Source organism: Nerophis lumbriciformis, linkage group LG14, assembly GCF_033978685.3.
Source record: "Nerophis lumbriciformis linkage group LG14, RoL_Nlum_v2.1, whole genome shotgun sequence".
NCBI lineage: Eukaryota > Metazoa > Chordata > Actinopteri > Syngnathiformes > Syngnathidae > Nerophis > Nerophis lumbriciformis.
The window spans coordinates 21,139,100-21,161,323 of record NC_084561.2 but is presented as its reverse complement, the minus strand read 5'-3'; the positions used below and the strand labels follow the sequence as shown (position 1 = coordinate 21,161,323).

Genomic DNA, 22,224 nt, shown 5'->3' with positions numbered 1-22,224 from the left:
CTAGACTTCTGGGATTATGAGCAAGGTTATATCGTTGCAGACAGTTGGTTACGCATTTATTTACAATAAAATGTATGTCATTTAAAGTTTTTGGTAATGTCACTGCAAGGAAAACATGAGAAAATCATGGGTGGACATCCATAAAAAAACAAAATAATAAATAATAATCAATTAAAGGAGTTGCCTGCCCATTCTATGGCACTGTGAGCCATGGATAAGTTTGAGTTGAAAGAGAGAGCAGCAAAGAAAAAGGCAGCAAAGGTGAGCTGCGGGAATGCAAGACGTTTTCACTTGGAGCAATGAGAAAACTGCATCCCCTGGAGCCCAGGTGCTCAAGCACAAAGGGGGGAAAAGCAGATGTGGATGGTAATAGCATGGGAAGGAGAAGGAGACATTTACTGCTGTGTAGATGTGTTTCCTAATAATATAAAACTATGTGATTACTGACTTTTTCACTTTTGTTCATATATGCATGATCACAGGGAGGAAAGTGTGGTTTTTGACTAAGTAAGGGTTAAGCAGTGGTAAATAAACACAGACTTCCAAGCCCTTAATGTTGACACTGCTTGGATAAATGGTATGACACAGACATTTTTTTTATTATTAATTATAGTAGAACTATACACATTAGGAACCCCACAAAGTCTCAATTAATTTTGTAAATGTTGTCTTTCTCCAAAAAACATTGGGTTTTTTGCCCTAGAAAACACATCTCAAGTTGGCAATAATTTAAAAAGATGTGATTACAAATCTTCAAATATATTTTTTTAAGTATACACTACAGTGTAATTATTATACATCAATGCAAGATGGCGGAAGGGTGGTGTAGTGAGTGTTACCATGACAACTGTATTGTACAGTCACTATTTCCTAAAAAAAACATGCAACGATGTGAACACAAGTTAAGATACACAGTATATCATTACTGGAATTACAACAGACAAGCAGTTTGGAATATGTCAATGCGGCATTTGCTCTTGAATTTGTTTTTGCACATTTATCTAGTACTATAATTTTGTATTACTTCAACAATTAGTGTTGTTAATTTATTTTATTTTATCCTATTTTCTTGTGGTAGTACTGTTTTATTTGATTGAGTATTTAGGTATTGTTAACATTAGCCTTACTTTTTTGCAATTATTCACTGTTTGTGTTGTTTCTGTTTTTATAGTCCGTGTTTACCGTTGCAACAAGTTTAAAATGTCTGTTTGCTCTTTGCTACGTTACTTCAATTGACCATCTTAAAACAAATAAGAGTTTTTTAAAATTTTAAATTGAAACTGGACAAACATCAACGACAGCTAGCCATGAAAATTCAGCAGCTTGCAAAACAGCGTAATTTCTAAATAATATCGCCCGTAACATTTTGTGCGTCCCTTCTTGAACTTGCCTATTATTTTCATCTCATTTACACAATACTTACATACTTTATTGAATAAGCATGAACACTTAATGACTGACCTTTATTAACCTACAAATTAAAATTTAAACTAATCTCTCGGGATTAGATATACATGAAAATTATTGTGGTAAAGTGCGAGACATTTAATGCAAATGTCAAAAGATGGCTTCCATTTTCATTTTAACTAATCACTTTTTTCTGAGGAATGAACGTGCTGACTACTTGCTGTAAAAGTTCAAATCAATGACTTAGAAAAGGCCATTTTTCACTCTCTCAATGCGAACTGTGTCTGCCTTTTGATTCAGTGCATGTTTGTCTGTGAGGGCTGGCGAATGTTTACCAAAAATATACACTTCAAAGTAAGTAAGACAAAAATAGAGGCAGATGGAACCCGAAGCATGGGTGGAGGATGGAAGAAAAGAAAAAAAACAGCCAGCGATAGACACCAGGAGGCAAAGGGTTAAACAAGACCCCAACGTATTTTCATGCATCTTCTGCTTTTGACAGATGAAAAATGTCAACTGTCCTGTTTTTATTTGGGAGTTTTTGCACTATTCATCTGCTTCATTAGTGTCTGCTGCTCCTAGCCTCTGACAGCTGCCGGCCCCCTGCGCTCAGCGCGCGTGCACACATGCACAAAGATGCATGCCACACAAACACATAAACATACTCATTTTTTTCTGTGTCATTGCAACGAGTTAGATGATTGACTCACTGTCTGACCTCTGAGGCCCTGGTGTGCGTGTGTGTGTGTGTGTGTGTGTGTTGGAGGGAGAGGAAGAGACTGCGTGGTTCATTGATATTCGAGAGAGTCAATGCATACGCATGCCTGCTGTCTAAGGGATGCGAGTTGGTGGTGGTAGAACACACACATCGTAGCACATGCACACACGCACAAATAAATATTATCTGCTCTTTCTCAGGAGCCCATGTTTTGCTCTCCATTGTCAAAGAAAGTAAAGACAGTTTTCCCGGCCCCTACAAAAAGGTCCCCAAATTACTTTTGAGTTTAATAAACACGCTGATTATGTTGTTTGGTCTTTCCTGCATCTTCCAAAAGCTGTGCTCTTAAGCTTTACCATCAATCCTCCCCATATTTAACTAATTTATCTTTGCAGCCCAGTAAAATCTAGAAATAATTTACTCCATTACCAAGACACAAACCTAGAACCTTATAAATGTATGTAAGCAAAATGTACATTGCACATCTATGTATTTGAATATACTACATCCATTCCTCTCTTTCTCACACACATGCACACATACACACACATACACAAAGTCCAATTGAAGAAAGCATGAGTTTTTTATGACCACATTGGTCCTTCATGTTGGTTTATGATGACATATTCATCAAGGCAAGAAGTCAGAGTTTCTAAGGACAATCATTAAAAATACACCTAATCCCAGTGGAGCCATAACTTCCCAACTTTGACACATTCATAACAAAGGCTTAAGTAAGGGGTTACCCGAGGATCTGACTGATTAATTCGAGGTAGCATATTTCATTTTCACAAAATGTATTGAAATATTGTTGTATTATTATGTGTTAAAGATGTTTTGGGAGAGTTTGTAGTGTGTACTGTAATTAAAACAAATGTGTTTAACTGTAAAAAAATAGATACAATGCCATTCACAAAAGGGTAGGTTACATTGAAAACAGTACAGTGGTACCTTGGTTTTCATATGCTTGGTTTTGTCATGTTAAGGGGTTCAAACTCACTGTGTTCAGATTTTTACCTTATTTTTTGTGGAATTTTGTACCTGCACTGCAACCACATTATTTCCCAATTGTGAGATGAATAAAGTCTATCATATCCTATCCTAACTTTTGAATGTTGAGCAAATGAGCTTCTAAACAGTCTGTGTTGGCAAAATAATGGTGTGTTTCAATTGTACAGAGGTCGGAATTTATGAGTTCCTAGTCAAACGTTTCAACTGGAACGCCCCAGAGATCATATTTCCTATTTGGAAAATTGTAGAGTCATCACCACCCCCTGAGTTTACTTGAAAAAATGGCTGCTCTGACTATAAACAATAGAAGCTTCTGTAATATCGGACACAATGAGCAATTCTGGCTAGTTTTTGTCACACTAAATCAGCCATATACAATTTATTGTCGAAAGTATATATCTATATTGTGATGTTACTCTAGTGTGATTTACCTTTTTTCATATACATCGCTAACAATGGAATCTTTGTGTTTCCTCTTGTTTGAAAGTTGCAGAAGGAGCAAATATTGTCCATAAGTTGTTTATATTCAGAAGAGGCAATCGCAAGAATAGCTTTCGTAGATGTAGCCATCTTGATTTACAACTTGGTAACTGGAACGCTCATAGCTCGGCTGTGATGTCATTCCCAGCTCCGACTTCCAACTTCTGAGGTAAATGGAACGCGCCATAAGCCGCCATGGAGTCAAACACGGTTGCAAGCGAAAGCACTTTTGATAAAGAAGGCAAGAAACACTATTGAATTTGAGAAAATAATTTGAATCCGTGTGGCTCTCTCCTCCCACTCTACACATTTCCCGTCTTCGCCAAGCAAGAGTTATACTAAAAGTAAAAGTGTTGTTAAATGTTTATCATTTATCCATTTCATTGGTTATTTGTGTATATGTTGCATTGAAAACTATAATTGTTCTCTATACAATGTGTTTTGTGGTAATCTATTTGGGTGTCTGGAACGGATTGATTGGATTTGCATTATTGCTCATGGGAAAAATGTATTCAGTTTTCTTACAATTCAGTCTACGTCTAACCTTTTGGAACAGATTAAAAAAAAAACTGGAGGCACCACTCTATATCAAAATCCCATACATGCTGTGTACAAGGGTAAATTAGACCCATGTATCAAATACATGAAGTCCACAAAAATCAACAGACTGTTCTGCCAGCTTTGAAAGAACCAGCATCAATGCAAAAAAGGAGATGTAATGAGAGTAGAAATCATGCATGTGTATGTCTAAAATGAATTTCTCAAGCATATGAGTGAGTTGCTTATGGGGGAATATTTGCTGGAAAAAATAAAATATTGTGAGATGGGAGATTTATCAACTGGTGTTGACCAAACTCAACCTCCGTACCTACCCAGTCGCCCTGGGAGACAACCTTGACGACTGCCGTTACAACAGAGGAGGGGGTTTGGCCGAGGGGCACATGGCAGGGTCAAAGGATGTAATGAGGTTGGACACAAGGAGAAAGGGATCAAACAGAATGGAAGATGAAGATGGACACAGATACAATGACCAGGTATGGACCGATTCTTCGGACGCAACCTAACCTACAGGCACAAGAATGTGAATAAGAAAAAATACAGGCTCTTTCAAATGGAGTCGTTTCACATAAGTGTACACACAAACCAACACCATCCTCAGCCTGTACCATGTTCAGAGTGAAATCAATGAGTACCAAAGGGATCAAGTTTGGATGTCTCTGTGAATTCCTTATGCCTGAAGGTTAAGTGAGGAAAAGGGAGGCACACAGAGGGAATACAGCAGGAGGGAGAAGAATAGAGCAGAGAGGAAAGGAGGAGAGAAAGTTTCCACATTCTGTAATGTGGATGCACGATGGGCCCAAGCAGTGTGGACAGCAGGGGTCTGGTCTTCAAATAGCATAATATGCATGGTTGTGCACAGCTTGGAGAACAATAAGTGCTCAAATCTGTATCTCCACAGGCTTGCATGGCCTACCTTGACATGGTGTATGGAATTGTCTCTGCTAAAGTATCTACAGGTCTACCCCATTCAAACCGCCTCTAACTTTTTCATTTTGTAAGAACAGATAGGTTCAACAGTAGAGGAAGGACCTGTGAAGTAAACAGAAGAGAGCAAAAGCAGTAAAGGAATGGTGAGTGACATATCTGAAACTACTCAGGCTCAGGTTTCAACACTGAAATTATGATATCAACTTTTACTACTACCGTATATTAGTTTTTCACAATGCAAAATGTTGCTGCAGCAGTTCTGTAAGTCTGGTAAACTCAAGATACATGTAATGGTGAGGACAACAGCTGCACGTCCGAAGCTACCAAATGTGATTTTAGGCATCTCCTTCATATCTGTGTGAATAACGTATTTCAATACATTGGCACTTAATCGTGTCAGCTGACAGTGAATGGGAGCAGAGATGAAGAAGAGAGATATGTACAGCTTCATTGAAGCAGCTAGTAGGCTACAGGCCAACTTTGGTCAGAGGACAGGATGCTACACAGAGTCACTTCCTCTGAGTAATTACATTTGTCCTGACCATTTCTGTCCTCTGTAATTCTGATAATCATAAATTTAACATAAAATACTGCTGAGAAATATTTATAGTTTTAATTTCTACTAATTGCACCAAACTACTTTGTTGTTACAGCATGCTACTAAACTTTTGGAGAGAACAGGCCGTACACCAGGGATATTCAATTGAATTGTTTTGGGGGCCACATTTCCAGAAATCTAAGTACCGGGAGTGCCAGACTTCTCCCTTCACTATTAGTCTTATTTTGTATATTCCGGAGAACTAGCGTCCTCTACAGTGGACTTTTGACTTTCGTCTATTTATTTTGTCAGAGTTACAGGAGCACTCTTCTGTTTTTAAGGACCTTACGCACAAAAGATAGCCTAATGCACAAAAGATAGTCAAAGATACCCTCTCAGAGCATTCTAGTCTTTTTAAGAATGTTCAGCATAGATGTTAGTCTCTTAAACGTTTTTTTGAACTGAAATCAAGGGCCACCAGTTGAATAACACAAATGATGAAAAAGAGAGGACTTAAAATTAAACATTGAGGAACACCACTAATATATCTAAAGGAGTTGAACAAATGACTACTGACTGCATCCGAAATAAACAAGCAACAGCAACACCTTAATTACATAAATCACACTACCAAAATTCATAGAGCACTTTAAGGGGTGCCTTGAGGATCGTCTCACTTATGTAAATCACAAGTTTGGAACCCAGTGTTCTGTTTGCTAGCAAGGTTAACATGTCAATGGAAGGATCTGCCAATGTGTTTAGAGTGGTCTAAATTCCTCTATACAACAGGAACACTTTGGTGTTTCTAGGAATGTCCTGCAAAAATGTTTGTCTCTTAAGTTTTGAACTAAACTTAGGGGTCAGTATGTTGTCATTCCTGGGCCGCATTTGTCCCCATGGGCCACTAGTATATTATCCCTGCTGTACACTGTATGCATTTGCGTTGCCATTGTTTACCTCGTAGAGCAGGCATCCTAGCGACCAGATGTCCGACTTGAAGTTGTATCCGTTTTCATGTATCCTTTCCGGTGACATGTAGTATGGAGTACCCACTGGATGAAGGAATGGGACATGGAGGAACAGTAATTATTACCTTTCTACATTGCTTTCCCCAGTTTATAAACATTGTAATGTAAGGTCACACAGTACAGGAAACAGACTAGGACTAAAGATTTCTCTTCAACTGTGACAACTTCAGAGGCTGGAATGCTCAAGGTATTTTAGTAAGAGTATAAGTAAGGCAAACTACAGGGAGCCATTAAAAGTATATTACCTCTATTAATATTAGTCAGCTCACGTAAGATGATATTTAATGGTTGCATATAACCACGCACATCCACAAAGTGCATACAATTGTTAAAGCATGACAAAGTTGTGTATGTATGCGCAGCAGACACGCAATATACATATATCAGTTTTGATTAGCGGGCTTGGTAATGATCTGAAACAGCAGCCAGTGAAGACGCCCCGGGAGCATTGATGGAGACTCAAGACACAGGCCCATTTCTGGTTCTAGTTTTGAAACCTAAGAATCCCAATCTACCATGGCGACTGGCAGCACTCCAGAGAATCAACCTTCACCCAGCTGGACTCAAACTGGAACCACAACTTTACATCATGTCTTTGAGACACTGCAGGTCGCTTTATAGATTTGCTACATTCTTAGCAGAGCTTGAAGGGCTGCTTTTTGCATTTTCTGTCTGTTTGCAGGGATTTCCCATATAAAAGTCTACAGAGCACATCCAGCAGCAGTTTAACATTAATCACATACGGTTGGACGTTTTGCTAACCTGTACTCAGTTATTACACAAACTCTCATGGCATTTATATGGAAGCTTGGTACTCCAAAAGAACTAGAGTTCTGAGTGATGTCAATTAATGTTCTCACTACAATACCACTGTATCTGCATATGTGTTTGAAAGCAAAACCCTTCATAGCAACACCTACAACATGATGAAAATGCTATAATTGGGCTTTTTGGCAGCAATGAATATTAGTGGTGTCCCAATAAAACTTTTATCACTTCGTATACAATAAAGATGTTGGAGTCTTGAGTATTGGCCGATACCGATATTGATCCGATACAACATAAGCACATACTTTTAATATTTTGTAGTGTGGACTATTAGAAAAGACTTGATCAAGTGACATTACTACAAAAAAATGGTAGGTAAAGAAAAAAATATATTATTAACCATCTGGAATAGACTTATTCTGTCTTTAATTAAGTGGAGTAGTAATTGGGTTTTTGTGACAAGTGGCCACCATAATTAAGTTAAGCTCATGAAGTAGTCAGTTGAATGATGCAGACACAGTTGTTACTGGAGACTTTCTAATATGCTTGTGTCTAGGAGACTTTTATCTTAGTAATATGCAACTATAACCATTTGATACTTGGTTATTATGATATATGTCATGTTGTAAACATAAAATATTGTTTCATTAACCTTTGTGCAACCCTAGGGCCAAAAACGGACATTACATGTGTTCTTTAATTGATAGGATTGTTCAGTTTGAAGGTTAGCGTTTTTCACAAATGTTTTGCATTGTGTTTTTGATTGCAACATTGTTGGAATATGATTAGAATACATTAGAATAAGATACAAAAAAAGTATATTCACTTTCTCTTATAAATGCTTTTGGCCCCATTGACTCCCATTACAACGGCTATTTTTTAACAAACTATAATTCTGGTATATTAGTATGCTTTTAGCCATAAAAACTGAATTAATCTCATTCTTGCTGATTGAAAAACAAAACATTTGGTTTTGGTGTAATTGCGTCCCCTAACTACCAGATGGTGGCAGAAAATTAGGATGCATCATTCTCAGAGCTTTGATGAGCGTAAATTTGTTAAAATGCCATTAAACCACTAGAATGCAATATAAATTATTTGGGGGAGTTAATAAATAAATAAATATATATATATATATATATATATATATATATATATATATATATATATATATATATATATATATATATATATATATAACATAGCAGATGAATATGAAATACTTTTGTTAACTCAGACTCAACCAAGTCTTGCCTGCTTTCTCACTCATTGTACTCAGTAGGCACTATAAAAATATATGTTGTCTACTGTATCAAGGCAAGGCACGTTTATTTATAGAGCACAATTTGTACACAAGTAAATTTAAAGTGCTTTACAGACAATTAAGAAGGCAAAAATGACAGAATGAAATCATATTTCAAATTAAAATCAGACAATACAATCATCATAAATACAATCATAAAAACAACTGTAATTACCCAACCTTTAAATATTCCACTCCGAAACCTTTTTTTAATTTTTTTTTTAATATTGCATGTTTTGCATTAATCTATCATAAAAAGGCAAAAAAACATTTTTAAAAAAAATTACAAAAAAATAAAACGTGTATATCAATAGATCTGAAGTTGTTAAAACATTTTAATTTATTGCTGACTTTTGACACATTTATGGGCAGATTCCTTTGGATCCTAATGGTAAGAGTGTATCGTCAATCTTAAGGTTACACAACAATTAAGGACAATTATTACGTATGTCAAGTTTGTGTTCTATTTTGTGCTTGGTTGTTGTCTAGCTGCTAGCTCCAACCATGTTTACCTTTTGGAAAATACTTCACTAAAATACAAGAAAAGCTTATTGGAGGACATTTAGCTGTTAACTGGTAGTCGACATTTGCACAAGAAAATGCGCTGCAGGATTGCTTGTAACGGAGCGTTTATCTCGGTGCAAGCTGGTATAATCCAATACCGTTTTTTTTTGTTGATATCGGACCAATATCCAATCTCAAATCAGATTGGGACACTCCTAATAAATATCTAATTTTGCATAATTGTTATTGATAGCCGGTGGTGCCCAATGTTTTCAACAAGCTTTCAATTGACTGGAATAAAATGCATCCTCAGACCATCGATTATTCGAACAAAGAAAGAAGTCTTTAAAGTTGGTACACTGTGAGGAATTCAAACTTGCTGCAAGAAATGAGCGTGTGTATTTGGTAATCATTTAATTGGAAATTATTACAAGCCTCAAGTTTTATGCTGTAATTGAACATTCAAAACTCCACTTTGCATGTCAGACAGAGACAACAAAGTTAGGCACATTTATGTATAATGTTGTGTTTGCATATAGAAATTGAGTTCAAAAGAAAACCCACTTGCAACATTGAATCAGGATCGTTTGTTAAAGATGTAGGAGTGATCATTTGTATGAAATCATTCTGCACATTAACAGACGACAGAACTGCATTCAACAAAATTACTACAAGCTTCATATTAGATATACAGTATATTGGGGCTTAAAATGAAAGCTAACACTTTTCATTTCGGTGAAGGTATAATTGGGTTAAGAAAAAACATTTTTGTTGTTGCCTTTTTTTCTTTTTACAATGAAGAGTAGTGAATAATGAAGTGTTACCTGTCATTTAAAAAAAATAATCAGCTTCTGCAGAGGCAGAGAGGAAGCCGTAGTGAAGAGTGAGGAATAAACAGGAGGTTATAATTGGTCATCAGTCTGGATTTCTCGTGTGTGCGTGTGTGTGTGTGTGTGTGTGTGTGTGTGTGTGTGTGTGTGTGTGTGTGTGTGTGTGTGTGCGCGCTCTTGCCTGCGTACAAACATGCATGTGTGTGTGTAAAAGTGCGTGTGTGTGGTCTTATGGTGCGGCCTGAACAAGCTCCCCTAACATTCATTATTAGCTGATTAAAAAGAATCAGCCTCTCTTATGCTAATAGTTGCATAAAAGGCAGCAGTGCAGGGCTGAGGCTCTTTCAACATGCTTAAATTAAGGGCATGTTACTTCTTCATTTAAATAAACTGAAAGCCACGTTGAGATTGATTTCCATTTTGCAAATGGCTTTGACTACACTGTATTTCAACAATGTAAGTGGTTTTGTGTGGGAGGTAAGTTAATAAATATCTTGTATAAAGATCAAGACGGCAAGCCTCTAACGTTATGTGATATTTTATTACTTTTTTTGATTGTACAGACTACTACAATATAATTTTACCATGGGGAAAAAAATCACAAGGATAGACGTAACTCACGGATGGTGTGAGATAACATTTTAGGTGGAGTGAATACTTAATATTGGGGAAATTAAAAATAAGTATGAATTTGCGTTCTTCAAATCAGATACAGTGGAGCCTCTAGAACAGATGATTTTAAAAGGAACCTTCGATGAATTCCGTCTTTTCTGACATGGTGTTACATTGTTGGATAGTCGTGTTAAACAATGCCAAAGCATCACATTTTAAGGTTCATGTATTTGGGCGCGAGCTTGCATGCAGTTTTGGAAGCCTCTAAAAGAATGCAGTTTTGCAGTTCTTTTAACAGTGTGACATCAAACTGTGGTGGACGTACTTATTTGGGCATTTCTGGTATCTGTTGTCAGCCAGCCTCTTTGACTTGAGCTCTTAACAGTGCTAATCCTTCCCGTCTAATGCCATCCTGCCTTCTTCAATAAGTACTTCTGTGTTTATTTGTACAAGACATTTTACACAGGACTGTTTTGTCAAGATAGGCCACTACACAATTGGAAAAGATGGTACAATTGCAACATTTCGACTTGGTTTGAAAGACCACAATAGAGTGTTGGATAAGGTATTATTATATCTAGTCATGCGATGCATACAATAACACCGACGCGCAACATTCAGTTACATAAATGTTGGTATAAGCAGCTTTCTTTTAAAGCAGCTCTGTATCGATCCAAGAGTGGGCAGGTGTACCTAATCTTGTGACCGGTAAATCTACAAACTATTTATGAAGTTTATTTTCTGCCGCGTTTGAAAAAAATAAATAAATAAATAGCGGTGATGTTTGTCTTCAAGATGCAGTATATATTTACAGTGTACATTAAACAATTGTACTTATGGAGAGGGTGGGGTGTGGTTTCATTTGCAATTTTGCCGCACTTCCAAATGTGACTGTGGAGCAAAATTTAAAAGCATATCCAATACATATCTAGACCTAAAGGAAGTGTTTTAAATGTAGATTCAAATCATCACAGGTGCCCTTTTATTACATTGTTAGAGGGCCACATATGCAGGTATATGAATAAAACAGGTGTTGGACTTATCCCTTTACTATTGTTAAGTACACAATTAAAATTGCATTTCACCGGACTGCTAAATATAAATAAATAAGAATATAATAAGAATACAATTATTAAATAATACATTAACTAAGTCATGCATTTAAACAGAGATTAAAAACTGCTCAAGCGCTAACAAAAGCAGGTATTGCCCTATTCTGACATGTCTGCCTGTAAGTCACAATGTTTCTTTTCAAACACATGACAGAGAAAATATCACTTCGAATAACGAAAGAGGATTTTAATGTTACAAACTTGTATAAAAAAGCTCTTCTAATATAAGACTAAGCCATTAAACCATCTCAAAATGTATTTAATAACTTAAAATTGGCAACCATCAGGTCATCCTTTAGCCTGTTTTTTTAGTGTGTTTTTTTTTTTAATATGTTGGCTTGTTAAAACATTGAGCGCTAACGTGAGAATGTTTATATTCTTTCAGAAAAAACGTGCACAAGTGGCTCATAAAGTGAGGGCAATACACAAACATAAATTGCACACATAGCTGTTTTTCACACTTTTAAGTACTTTCTTCAAATGGATATGTTTTATCAAAGCCGGTGAGTTTTGTTGTATAGTGGCTTCTCAGGTTGTAAAACTTAAACGACTGCGCGCTCAGTGTAAACATAACATTTCGGCGGTGACAGACACATTTCAAAAGTTTTCTCAACACTCCTGCAGCAGCAGTACATAAAGGCATAAAATATGCAGACAAGGTATTGTTCTACCCACCAATATAGAACATCTCATTTGCTCCAGTGCAAGACTTATTTTCACTGATAGTACATACAACAGGAGCAATGCCTCTGCTGATGATTTAAGGATTTCTAAGATTTGGGGATTTTATTTAGTTTTGCAAGTGGAAACAGAAACTGTTGTGGAATAGCGAGTTTTGCTTTTTCTTTGTTCCTGAACAGATTACAGCGTAGCCCCAAATATTCACGATTCAGCATTCACTGTTCTGCACATTTGCGGATTTTTGGTGAAAAAAAAGAATATCGCCACTCATGCTTTTTCTCTCAAAAAATAGGCTGTTTTAGTCTGTTAATTTAAAGGGAACTTAATATAATATTTTTTCTTCATTTAAAATACTTCCGTGTGGTCTACATAACATGCAATATTGGTTCTTAGGTCAGAATTTTGCATAATTTATGTTTTGCACACCGTCTTCAAACCGCTTTCTGACCATGCTTTCTGTGCCGTTTTGGGGGCGGTCTTATCTCCGTGGCTCCACTTCAACAGTGTCTTCTCCCCACCAGCCATGTTGTCGTTTTTAGCGCTTTCATATCAGGTCTACTGACAGATATAAGTAAAAACGATAGTGGAGCATGCGTGTGCATGTACGAGCCAGTCTGCCCCACAACAAGATGACAGAAAAAAAGGAGCTTCCTGACAACAGCGTCGAACTACAATGACTGACTCGTGCAAAGCTCTTTGTGTAAATGTATACCAAATATGGGGATATCTTTTTAATATATATCTATATATATATATATAGATATCTGCTGACGTCACAATTGGGAAAAACGTCACAAGTCAGAGCAAATTCCAAACGACCCGTTTTGGCGGAAGTAGGAAGGTAGTAGGCAAGATCATTATTATTATCATCGGAGTGTAGAACGGCTGTACCAGCAACTTGAGGGTTCCAGGTTCAATCCCGGCTTCCACCATCCTAGTTACTGCCGTTGTGTCCTTGGGCAAGAGACTTTACCCTCCTGCTCCCAGTGCCACCCACATTGGTTTAAATGTAACTTATATAATGGGTTTCACTATGTAAAGCACTGAGTCACTTGAGAAATGTGCTATACAAATATAATTCACTTCACTCTTATAAATATCTCCGCAATGCCTCCACGGTTTGATTTCAAATTTTAGGGACTTATGGGGATCCCAAATACACAAAAGCCAGTGCCATCTCGTTATAAAAAATGGTTTTGCATTTTAGGTCCTATTTAAAATCAGAGGAGAACAACATCAAGCTTCGTAAGAGTTTGGAGGGGGAGAAGCAAGTCGGCGCAGAATAGCACCTCGACGCAGCAGCATATTCCAGGTCTTATAAGGCATTTTTTTTATAGACATCTCAATTACTGTACTTGTATTTTGTTATTTTTCCAAATGTTCTCAGAAAGTGTTTCCAATATTTGCTATTTGTTAAATGAGAACAAATCTCAGGTTGACCATTGTCCTGGAACAGACTGTTTCACTTTTGTGCAGCAGAGGAAATATGTGCCAAGTGGTGCTATTCAAATGGCGACCCCGGCACCCGAATGACAACAGAATGGCCAGTTCAGTTCAAAACTTGGGAGTGACTTAACATTTTTTCAGCAAATTAAACATAATAAAAGCACTTGAGCGCTCCTGCTGTATAAAGAAACTTGGACCAGTGTAAAAACATTACCAGATCCTCGCATTGACATTTAAATCTCCTTAAATGGGTCCTATTATGCAGAATCAACTTTCCTTAACTGTTGGTACCTGTTTTTGTGTTTTTGGGTTCCCGAAAATTTGAAATCAAACCATGGGGGCAGGGCGGAGATATTTACAAAACAATCTTGCCTTCTTCCAAACGAAATTCGGGAATTTGAGACTTTTGTCTATCATCTTGTTGTGGGGCAGACTGGCTCGTACATGCACATGCATCCTGAGCTGTAGCCCTTTCTATTAAAAAGTGGCTAATATTTCTAACATATATCTGTCAGTAGACACAATATAGAAGCGCTAAAAACTATAACATTGCGGACATGGTTGGAGATGCAGTCAAAGGGGGCTTGGCCTGGAGGAGGGCTTGGGCACGTAAATAAAACCACCCACAAAACACAGTATTCTGACGAGACAGTCACAAAGCGGCATGAAGATTGTCTGTAAAACAAAAACTGTGCAACATTTTGATCAAAGCAAATTTAAATGTAGAAATTAAAATGCTTCAAATAAAATATAAAAATAAAAACATCTGTGGAGGTCTTGCTCCTCCTCCTCCAATGACGGACATGACAGCCGTGTTCATCTTTGTGAACAATTATTTACTTTGCAATAAGTTGTGCTTTTCAGCCATGTTAAAGTTTCTCTCGCTTGTTCTCCGCCATTAACAACCTCCTCTCCTTCCCGACTGCTGCCTTTAACAGAGCGACAGGTGATCAGACAAACACTCACAGCTGTGTCATTTACACACCTGTCACTAATCTCGAAGCCGATCCTGACACACCCCGCTTCGCTGCAGGTCCGCAGGCCACGCCCCCCCACAACATCATAATATGATGTGTTTTTAATGCAAGCATCTACTGCAGTCGACAATCGTTTTTTGCAAAACATGGCTATTTTATTCTGAAATTTGTAACTTTGACGAAAGAAATAGACCAAAAACAAATGCCACTGCCGAGAATGCTGGTTCTCAAAATAAAACTAATAGTGAAGGTGAGAAGCCAGGCCCCCCCGGTCACTAGCTTTTAAGAAAAGTGGCCCCTAGAATGATTTAGTTGAATAGCCCTGCCGTAGAGTAGTTGTGTCAGAGTCTCCTTTCTGTTTATTTCCTACTCCTCCAGTTCCCATGGTTAACACCTCCCTCATTACAGATGTTAATCACAGATGTGTTATACTACTTATTACTGGCAATTGGTTGGTATCTTGTTTTTTAATGATTGCATCAGCTTTCTATTAAAACCATTGTTTCTGTTCCTCAATTGGCTTTACTTTTTCCTTTTGCACATATCTACCCTTCACCTCTGCTCTGATTTTAAGGGTGAAGTATGGCAGCTGGACATAGCTGGGGAAAATACACACTAAAATGTTAAAGAAAGGATGTGCTATTGGAAAAAAAACATTCCATGGAAAGGTTCAGACAGAGAGTGAAAGGATGAGTCCTCTATGGATTGCCTCCTGTTATTTGCACATAAATTGAAACTTAAGTCATACTATTCTGCTGGGAGGGCGTCAGTTACATACATGTATTTTTCACTACCATTAAGAAAGAATCTAAGTACAAAATAGTAACTGTGTTTGAATGAATATTAACAATTTTGTAATTTATGCAGCAAAACATGAAATATATGTAGAATGGGAGTGAAGGTGACCCCCCTTTGGGAATAGAGTTGTCTGTCTTCAGTCAGCCTAAAGAGGGTGCTGTGGCCTTAACGTTTAATCAGCAATCAGACATTTTCACAGTCATCCTGATATTCACACCTTCTCAGGGGGTGCTGCTGCTTTCTGCTGCAGCACAAGGGCCTAGAATAGCATGCTGTGTGTTGTAATAACGGTTTGACATAGGGATGTGAGTCAGTGTGAATGACAGTGGAAAATACATGACATATTCCAATCTATTTCATTTAGTTTGGTATGCCAGCAAGAAGTTGGGGCCGCACTTTCTGTTTATTAATGAAGCTGCCATACAGAGATTAATTTGAACACAGCTAGCACAAAATAAAGTGTCAAATTGTATTAACAAATGGACTGGACCATGAATAGCAGGTTCCGCACTACCCTGTAGATTTGGTGTTATGTTATGTACAGTGGTACCTCAACCTAAAAGTGTTTTGAGGTAACAGATGTCTCTCGGCTAATTGTTATGCTTTACGTTGCAAGCAAAAATTGCAAGCATCCCTTTGCTAATGTCACAGTGAATCACGTAAGATACGTCCAAAACATCTGGCCTAACTCATATAAACTTTAGCTTATAGCTACAGGTGGAGATAACTTTGTTTTTCCATGCATTGGAAGGAAGAAAGTGGTTGTGAAGGACAGTGCTGAGAAAGAGGATATTCATTAAAATAAATAAAAAGTTGAAAGTTCAATTGCAATAAAAAACATGACCGAGAGTCGGTAATTTGGTGAAGCAATTTGAGCGTATCACTGCTAGTCTGCACCATACTGAAGCAGAATGAGTCTAACGCCAGCTAAAACTGTAAAAAATGATGTATAAATGTACAATGATAAATTGTATAAAGATATCGAAACAGTGGACATTTATCTATGAAAATTTGGAGAAGCTCGCGGTGTGTTTGACATAGAAACATCTGGAAGGACATACTGTAGAAGTCAACTCTGCAAAGTAAATGGACAATATTATGACATTACTTCACAAAACTTCTGTAGTGGTAACTCAACTTAATAGTTGTTTCTACTACATTCTATTGTATTGTTTTTATAGAATATTTCTTATGTAAAAGTTAATTCCTTTTAAGGCATGTTACATGGTAAAATTGTGCTGTTTTGGGGCAAGCCAAGCACCAATTAAAATGATTTAAATTAATTTCAAAAGGAGCTGTTAATTTATTTTGAGTGAAGAGCTGCGTCACAGAACCAATTAAGCTCGTAAGTTGAGGTACTACTGTACATCATGTGCTACCAATGATCTAATCAGATATTTTTTATAGAACTTTCTTTACTTTGTGATGCATTAGAGTCATAGGGATAAATGCCATTTTGTGCAGGCAGTTTTCAAATTGTCAATTGGGGGACGACTGTTTTTAAACACTTTAGACACCTTTGAAGTGAGCAAGTCTATTCGTGTCTACTTAAAAGTGAAACAAATGTCTGGGACTGTATCTTCAGTAATTAATTATCACTCAAATAACTTGATCGGTTGGGGATTGGCATCACTCCAAAAGATTTATCCAACTCATTATAGAAGAATAGAATAAAGCTTGCAGTTTCATCCTGTCGATTTGTCTCCGATTTAGTGCCCCTATTTTCGTGTGCAGACTAAGACAAGGCCAACGTTGCAATTACCTTAGTTTTTATATCTTCAAAGAAAAATCCTGTGTCATCAGATTTTATTTCCTATGGCAAACACACACGCTTAATGCCAACAGTAACTCTGATTGTAAACTTTGCCAACTTGTTTTATGGAACACAGGCCCGATCAGAGCTGTGTCAAATGCCTGTGCTTTGTATCCATCTGTACAAAGGTTAAAGGGCAATGCAACAGGAAGTAGTTAAGTGGTCTATGAAGCAGTCGGTCACAAGTCTGAATAGGCAGCATGGCTAAATGACACATGGCTCTGCCCTCACTTAATGAAACAAACCCAACTGCAGGTGATCATTGAGGGCTGCCTTTATGTATGCATTTGGGTGCCCAAACAATATCTATATATTGCTGTGAATTACCAAGAGAGTGAGCTGCGGTGGTTTTGGAGCTGAAGAAGCGTCCGAGTCCAAGATCTCCTAACTTCACTACTCCTGTAGCTGTGATGAATACGTTAGCTGGCTTGATATCTGGAGAAGAAACCATTAGTCAGTTTGTTGCCATTAAACTCAAACTCTTTGGATGTTAAAATGGATTTCTCTTCATTAAGTCTTGAAATGACTAGCAATTCTACAAACATATAAAGCAAAAGGTTTGGTTTTGGAGTAGCCTTTGATATTTATTGTTTCTGTAGAATTACTAAGCAGCTTTTGAATGGACCTTTTCTGTAACCTAGTCGTTAAAGCTCAGAGTTCCAGGTTCATTAGTGTCCCTGTTCACTAATCAGGGACAGTCCAACGGAAGTATATCACCTGTAGCTGTGTGTGTGTGTGTGTGTGTGTGTGTGTGTGTGTGTGTGTGTGTGTGTGTGTGTGTGTGTGTGTGTGTGTGTGTGTGTGTGTGTGTGTGTGTGTGTGTGTGTGTACGTGTTTGTGTGTCTGTGTGTGTGTTTCATGTGCTATTGAAAGCACAAGGCGCCATTAACACCCTGGACTCTGTTTTGTTGAACACACAACTGCTAAAACAGTCACACATAACGATACATATTCATAAAAAGGCCCAGTTTACAAATAGGACTAGACGTTGTCCAATTACTATTGTCTTTATTATTGTATCAAATTAACAAATATAAAACTGTACTATTATTTCTGAAACCAATTCGGACATTTCACCTACTTATTTGAACATGTTTTTAAGACAATTCATGATAATCAACCAACATTAAACCACTTTTGAATTGAAGTAAATTCTAGAGTAGAAAGTGTGTTTATCAGCTGTACCTCTGTGCATGACTCTCCGGGAGTGCATGTGCTCGAGCGCACTGCAAAGCTGGACAAAGTACTTCCACACTGTTCTTTCAGGAATAAGCCTCCTCTGCTTCTTAAAGTGCTGTAAGAGAAATGGACACACACACCAAACAAAATAATTATGCCTGAGAAGAAGGTTTTTTTTAGAAGAATAAATTCATTTAACGACGTTTAAAGATGGTTTCAAAGTGTTGAAACCTGTATATCCTCCTGAGAACCAGTATAATCGGCAGTGGATACTTGGTTTTGGTGTATTTCTTGTTAGAGTTACAAATATTGGAACAAAATATTTCTGTTGTGCAAATCGTACATGTCCACTGCAAAGGACGCTGGTTCTCAGGAAGATATGGCTATACAGGACGCATTCCCATTCTCAGTCCCCCACTCTGCGGCTCCGTGTTTAATGGAACCCAGACAGATTTCCTCTCATTCAGTACCTTGTCTAACTAAGTCTTGTCTCATTTTCTCTATGGCCTTCAATAGAAAGCACATGCACTCCCAAGAACAAAGACAGGAAGTGTGTGGTACCTTCCAAGACTTCCCCATCTGGCACACAGCTCCTTTGTTAAGTATTGCTTTCAGTGGCACACTGATCCATTTTTTGTTTTTTAGGAGGGTTTATTTTAGAAGGCGGATCTAATCCAGCTCACCAAACATGCAATCTCTTATTGAAAAGCAAAATCAAATAATCAAAACCTAAATTACAATACCACGCGCTGACATACAAAGTGAACTACAAAATATGATCCTGCTCAAAGAGTGAATACGTTTATTCAGTTCCTATGCACATCATTTTTATACAGTAAAACTTTATTTTAAGTTGTGAAAAGGGACAAGCGGTAGAAAATGGATGGATGGATGGAAGTTACCTAGTGACTAATTTCTCTTTTTGGTACCATACTGATACTCACTGAGGAGCAGGACGATAACCGTTGGCTGTCCCAAGTGCTTTGGGGACTAAGTGACGTAAGGGGGAACTGCACTGAACTGTGCTTTTTTGGAATTTTGTCTATCATTCACAATTATTATGAAAGACATGATGACGGATGGATTTTTTTTAATGCATTCTAAATATGAAATAAACGTAAATAAAAGTCCGCTTACAGCAGAGCCAATGGGAGCTCCACTATTTCGCCCATGAAATCCAATAAATAACCATTCAAAAAGCGCAAACAATACTCCATTTACATTTTGTGACTTGAATATTAACCAAGTATTAGTAATATTGTTATTATAAGCGCTATCACAGACAAACATGTTAAATCACCGAGTGGTCTGCTGTTTCCTAGCTTCCTTGTTCCCTGTAAGTTTTTTCTGGATCATAAATCATGCCTCTCACCTGCACAGAAGAAGTTTGAGTAGGTATTCTGACAAGCTTTGACAGCCATTTAGGACATGAAACTGGCGAGGACGGCACGAAAACACGCTTGGTCCACCCGCCCCTACCCTTTTTTCCGTGAGGATTATGAGTCATCCGTCACCTAAATGGGAATACATGAACATCCTAGCAGTCAGCATCCTAATGACCACAGACCTTGTACAGTAAGTGATGTTTGTTGGCTCTCCAAGACTGCAGTGAGTAATAATCAGTAATGAAGATTTTGAAATTAATGTGGCGCGTACGCTTAAAATTATAAATGATACATAAATATTAAATGTTATTATAAATGTGCCTAAGAGTACATTACATATATACTTACATCATGTATATAAAACCTCAATGGAGGTGTTTGGATGTTTTTTAAGGGCTTTATAGGCTCCAGTGTAAGTGAACTTTTGATTGCAAGTTCCCCTTTAACAGTAGCAGGAGATTTTTCTTATTTTTAGGTTCTTTCACAGAAAGATGTGACATATACTACACAATACTTGTCAGACAGCAACAACTGTTTTCAAAACATCAGAAAAGGAAAAGTGAGTCTCAGGTGTTAAACTTCACACCACTGTTCTAGCTTTTGAAAGAAAATGTGCAGATCTTGTTTCAATGTTGTTCACAGAACAGAAACAGAGACATTTGCTAAATTCCAAGTTTCAGGAGACAGTGGCTTTGAGTGTTTTGACTTTGGGATAATTTTAAGTTCTTCTGTTGGATTGATGGTATGAATTTGCCTCGAGCCATCGCATTACAGTGATTCCAAGACCCTGCTACGATTGCCCTGCACTACATCTTCCAATTGTGCCAAAAAGGCACAAATCAGCGCTCTCACACGTGCTTACAGGGATCTTTATTATGCTAAACCAATTTTTCTTAGGTGTTAGTACCTGTCTTTGTGTATTTTGGGATCCCTATAATGCCTAAAAATGTGAAATCAAACCATGGAGGCATTGCTAAGATACGATATTAATAATCGTGCCTTCTTCCAAACGAGCTGTTTGGAATTTGAGACTTTAGTGACGTATTTTCACTCAATTACGTCAGCGGATATCTCCATGTATGGTAGTGGTTCACCCAAAGACCTTTCCACGAGCCTGCCATTCAGGTGTAGTCAAATGTTGCAGGCAATAAGTTACTTATTTTTCTCTATCCTCTTGTTGTGGGGAGACGGGCTCGTACATGCACATGCATGATACAATCCTCAGCTGTTGCCATTTCTAATAAAAAGTAGTGTATAGTTCTAACTTATATCTGTCAGTAGACCCGATATGGAATTTAAGGGGAAAAAAATCATAATATGACCCCTTTAGTGGGCCTGGTGTGAGTGCTCAATAAATCACACAATGTTGCCTCCTAAGGATCAAAGTGGTATTACATTATCAAAGTGTATCCACTTGTTTATGCACTTGACTTATTTTATTGCATGTCAATCAAACTGTATTTAGATGTATGCAAGAATGAACAAACACACTACATACTGCAAATACCAATAAATAAAATGTTAGTGTGGGCTACTAGTGGATAGGCAAACCATAAAATAAAAAGGATTGTGATAGAGATAGAAGGAAGGAGAGAAGGATAAACCTTGGCCTATATCCAAACAAAGCCTCAGCGAGAAGCCATTCTTCCCTTGCCCTCCTATTTCCATATCAGAAGACTGTTTGATGTCAATGGGGGAGCACATAGATGCCCACCACCACCCTCTTCATGTCTTTAACTGCAAACACTGCACATGCAATATTCTGTAAGTGCATGCAAATGCAAGGGCCATTGGATTTAATTTGAATTCTGAGATGGTCCGATTGGGAGTTATAGAGAATTAGGGAAGGAAAAAGACGGAAAAGGAGCACAGCCTGTATGGCTAGAAATCAAAAAGAATATAAAATAGCCAATGTGTGCATTGAGTATGATTATGTTTCACATAACACTAAATCAATGTATTTACCAATGTAGGCTTTTAAAACACTATGCTTCTGTTACATGAGGAAAAACAACTGATTTAAATGTGTAGGTCATTGGTAGGACCACTTGTGTACTGTACATGCATGTGCTCTGTCAGTCGCTACATAGACAATAGTGTGAATGCATCCGTTCTTTCCTCTGAATGCCATGGTGTGTGTTAATAA

The 22,224-nt window shown here is 37.5% G+C and overlaps 1 protein-coding gene across 2 annotated transcripts in view; it reads right to left on the bottom strand.

Annotated features, from left to right (window-relative positions):
* Positions 1-22,224, bottom strand: part of nek7 (NIMA-related kinase 7) — a 141,896-nt gene that overhangs the window by 10,795 nt on the left and 108,877 nt on the right. For both annotated transcript variants that reach the window (XM_061975858.2, XM_061975859.2), the window contains exons 6-8: positions 18,700-18,808; positions 17,842-17,949; positions 6,600-6,694 (exon numbers count right to left, since the gene is read on the bottom strand). In XM_061975858.2, the coding sequence (XP_061831842.1) occupies positions 6,600-6,694; positions 17,842-17,949; positions 18,700-18,808 (312 nt within the window). The remainder of the gene's footprint in view (positions 1-6,599; positions 6,695-17,841; positions 17,950-18,699; positions 18,809-22,224) is intronic.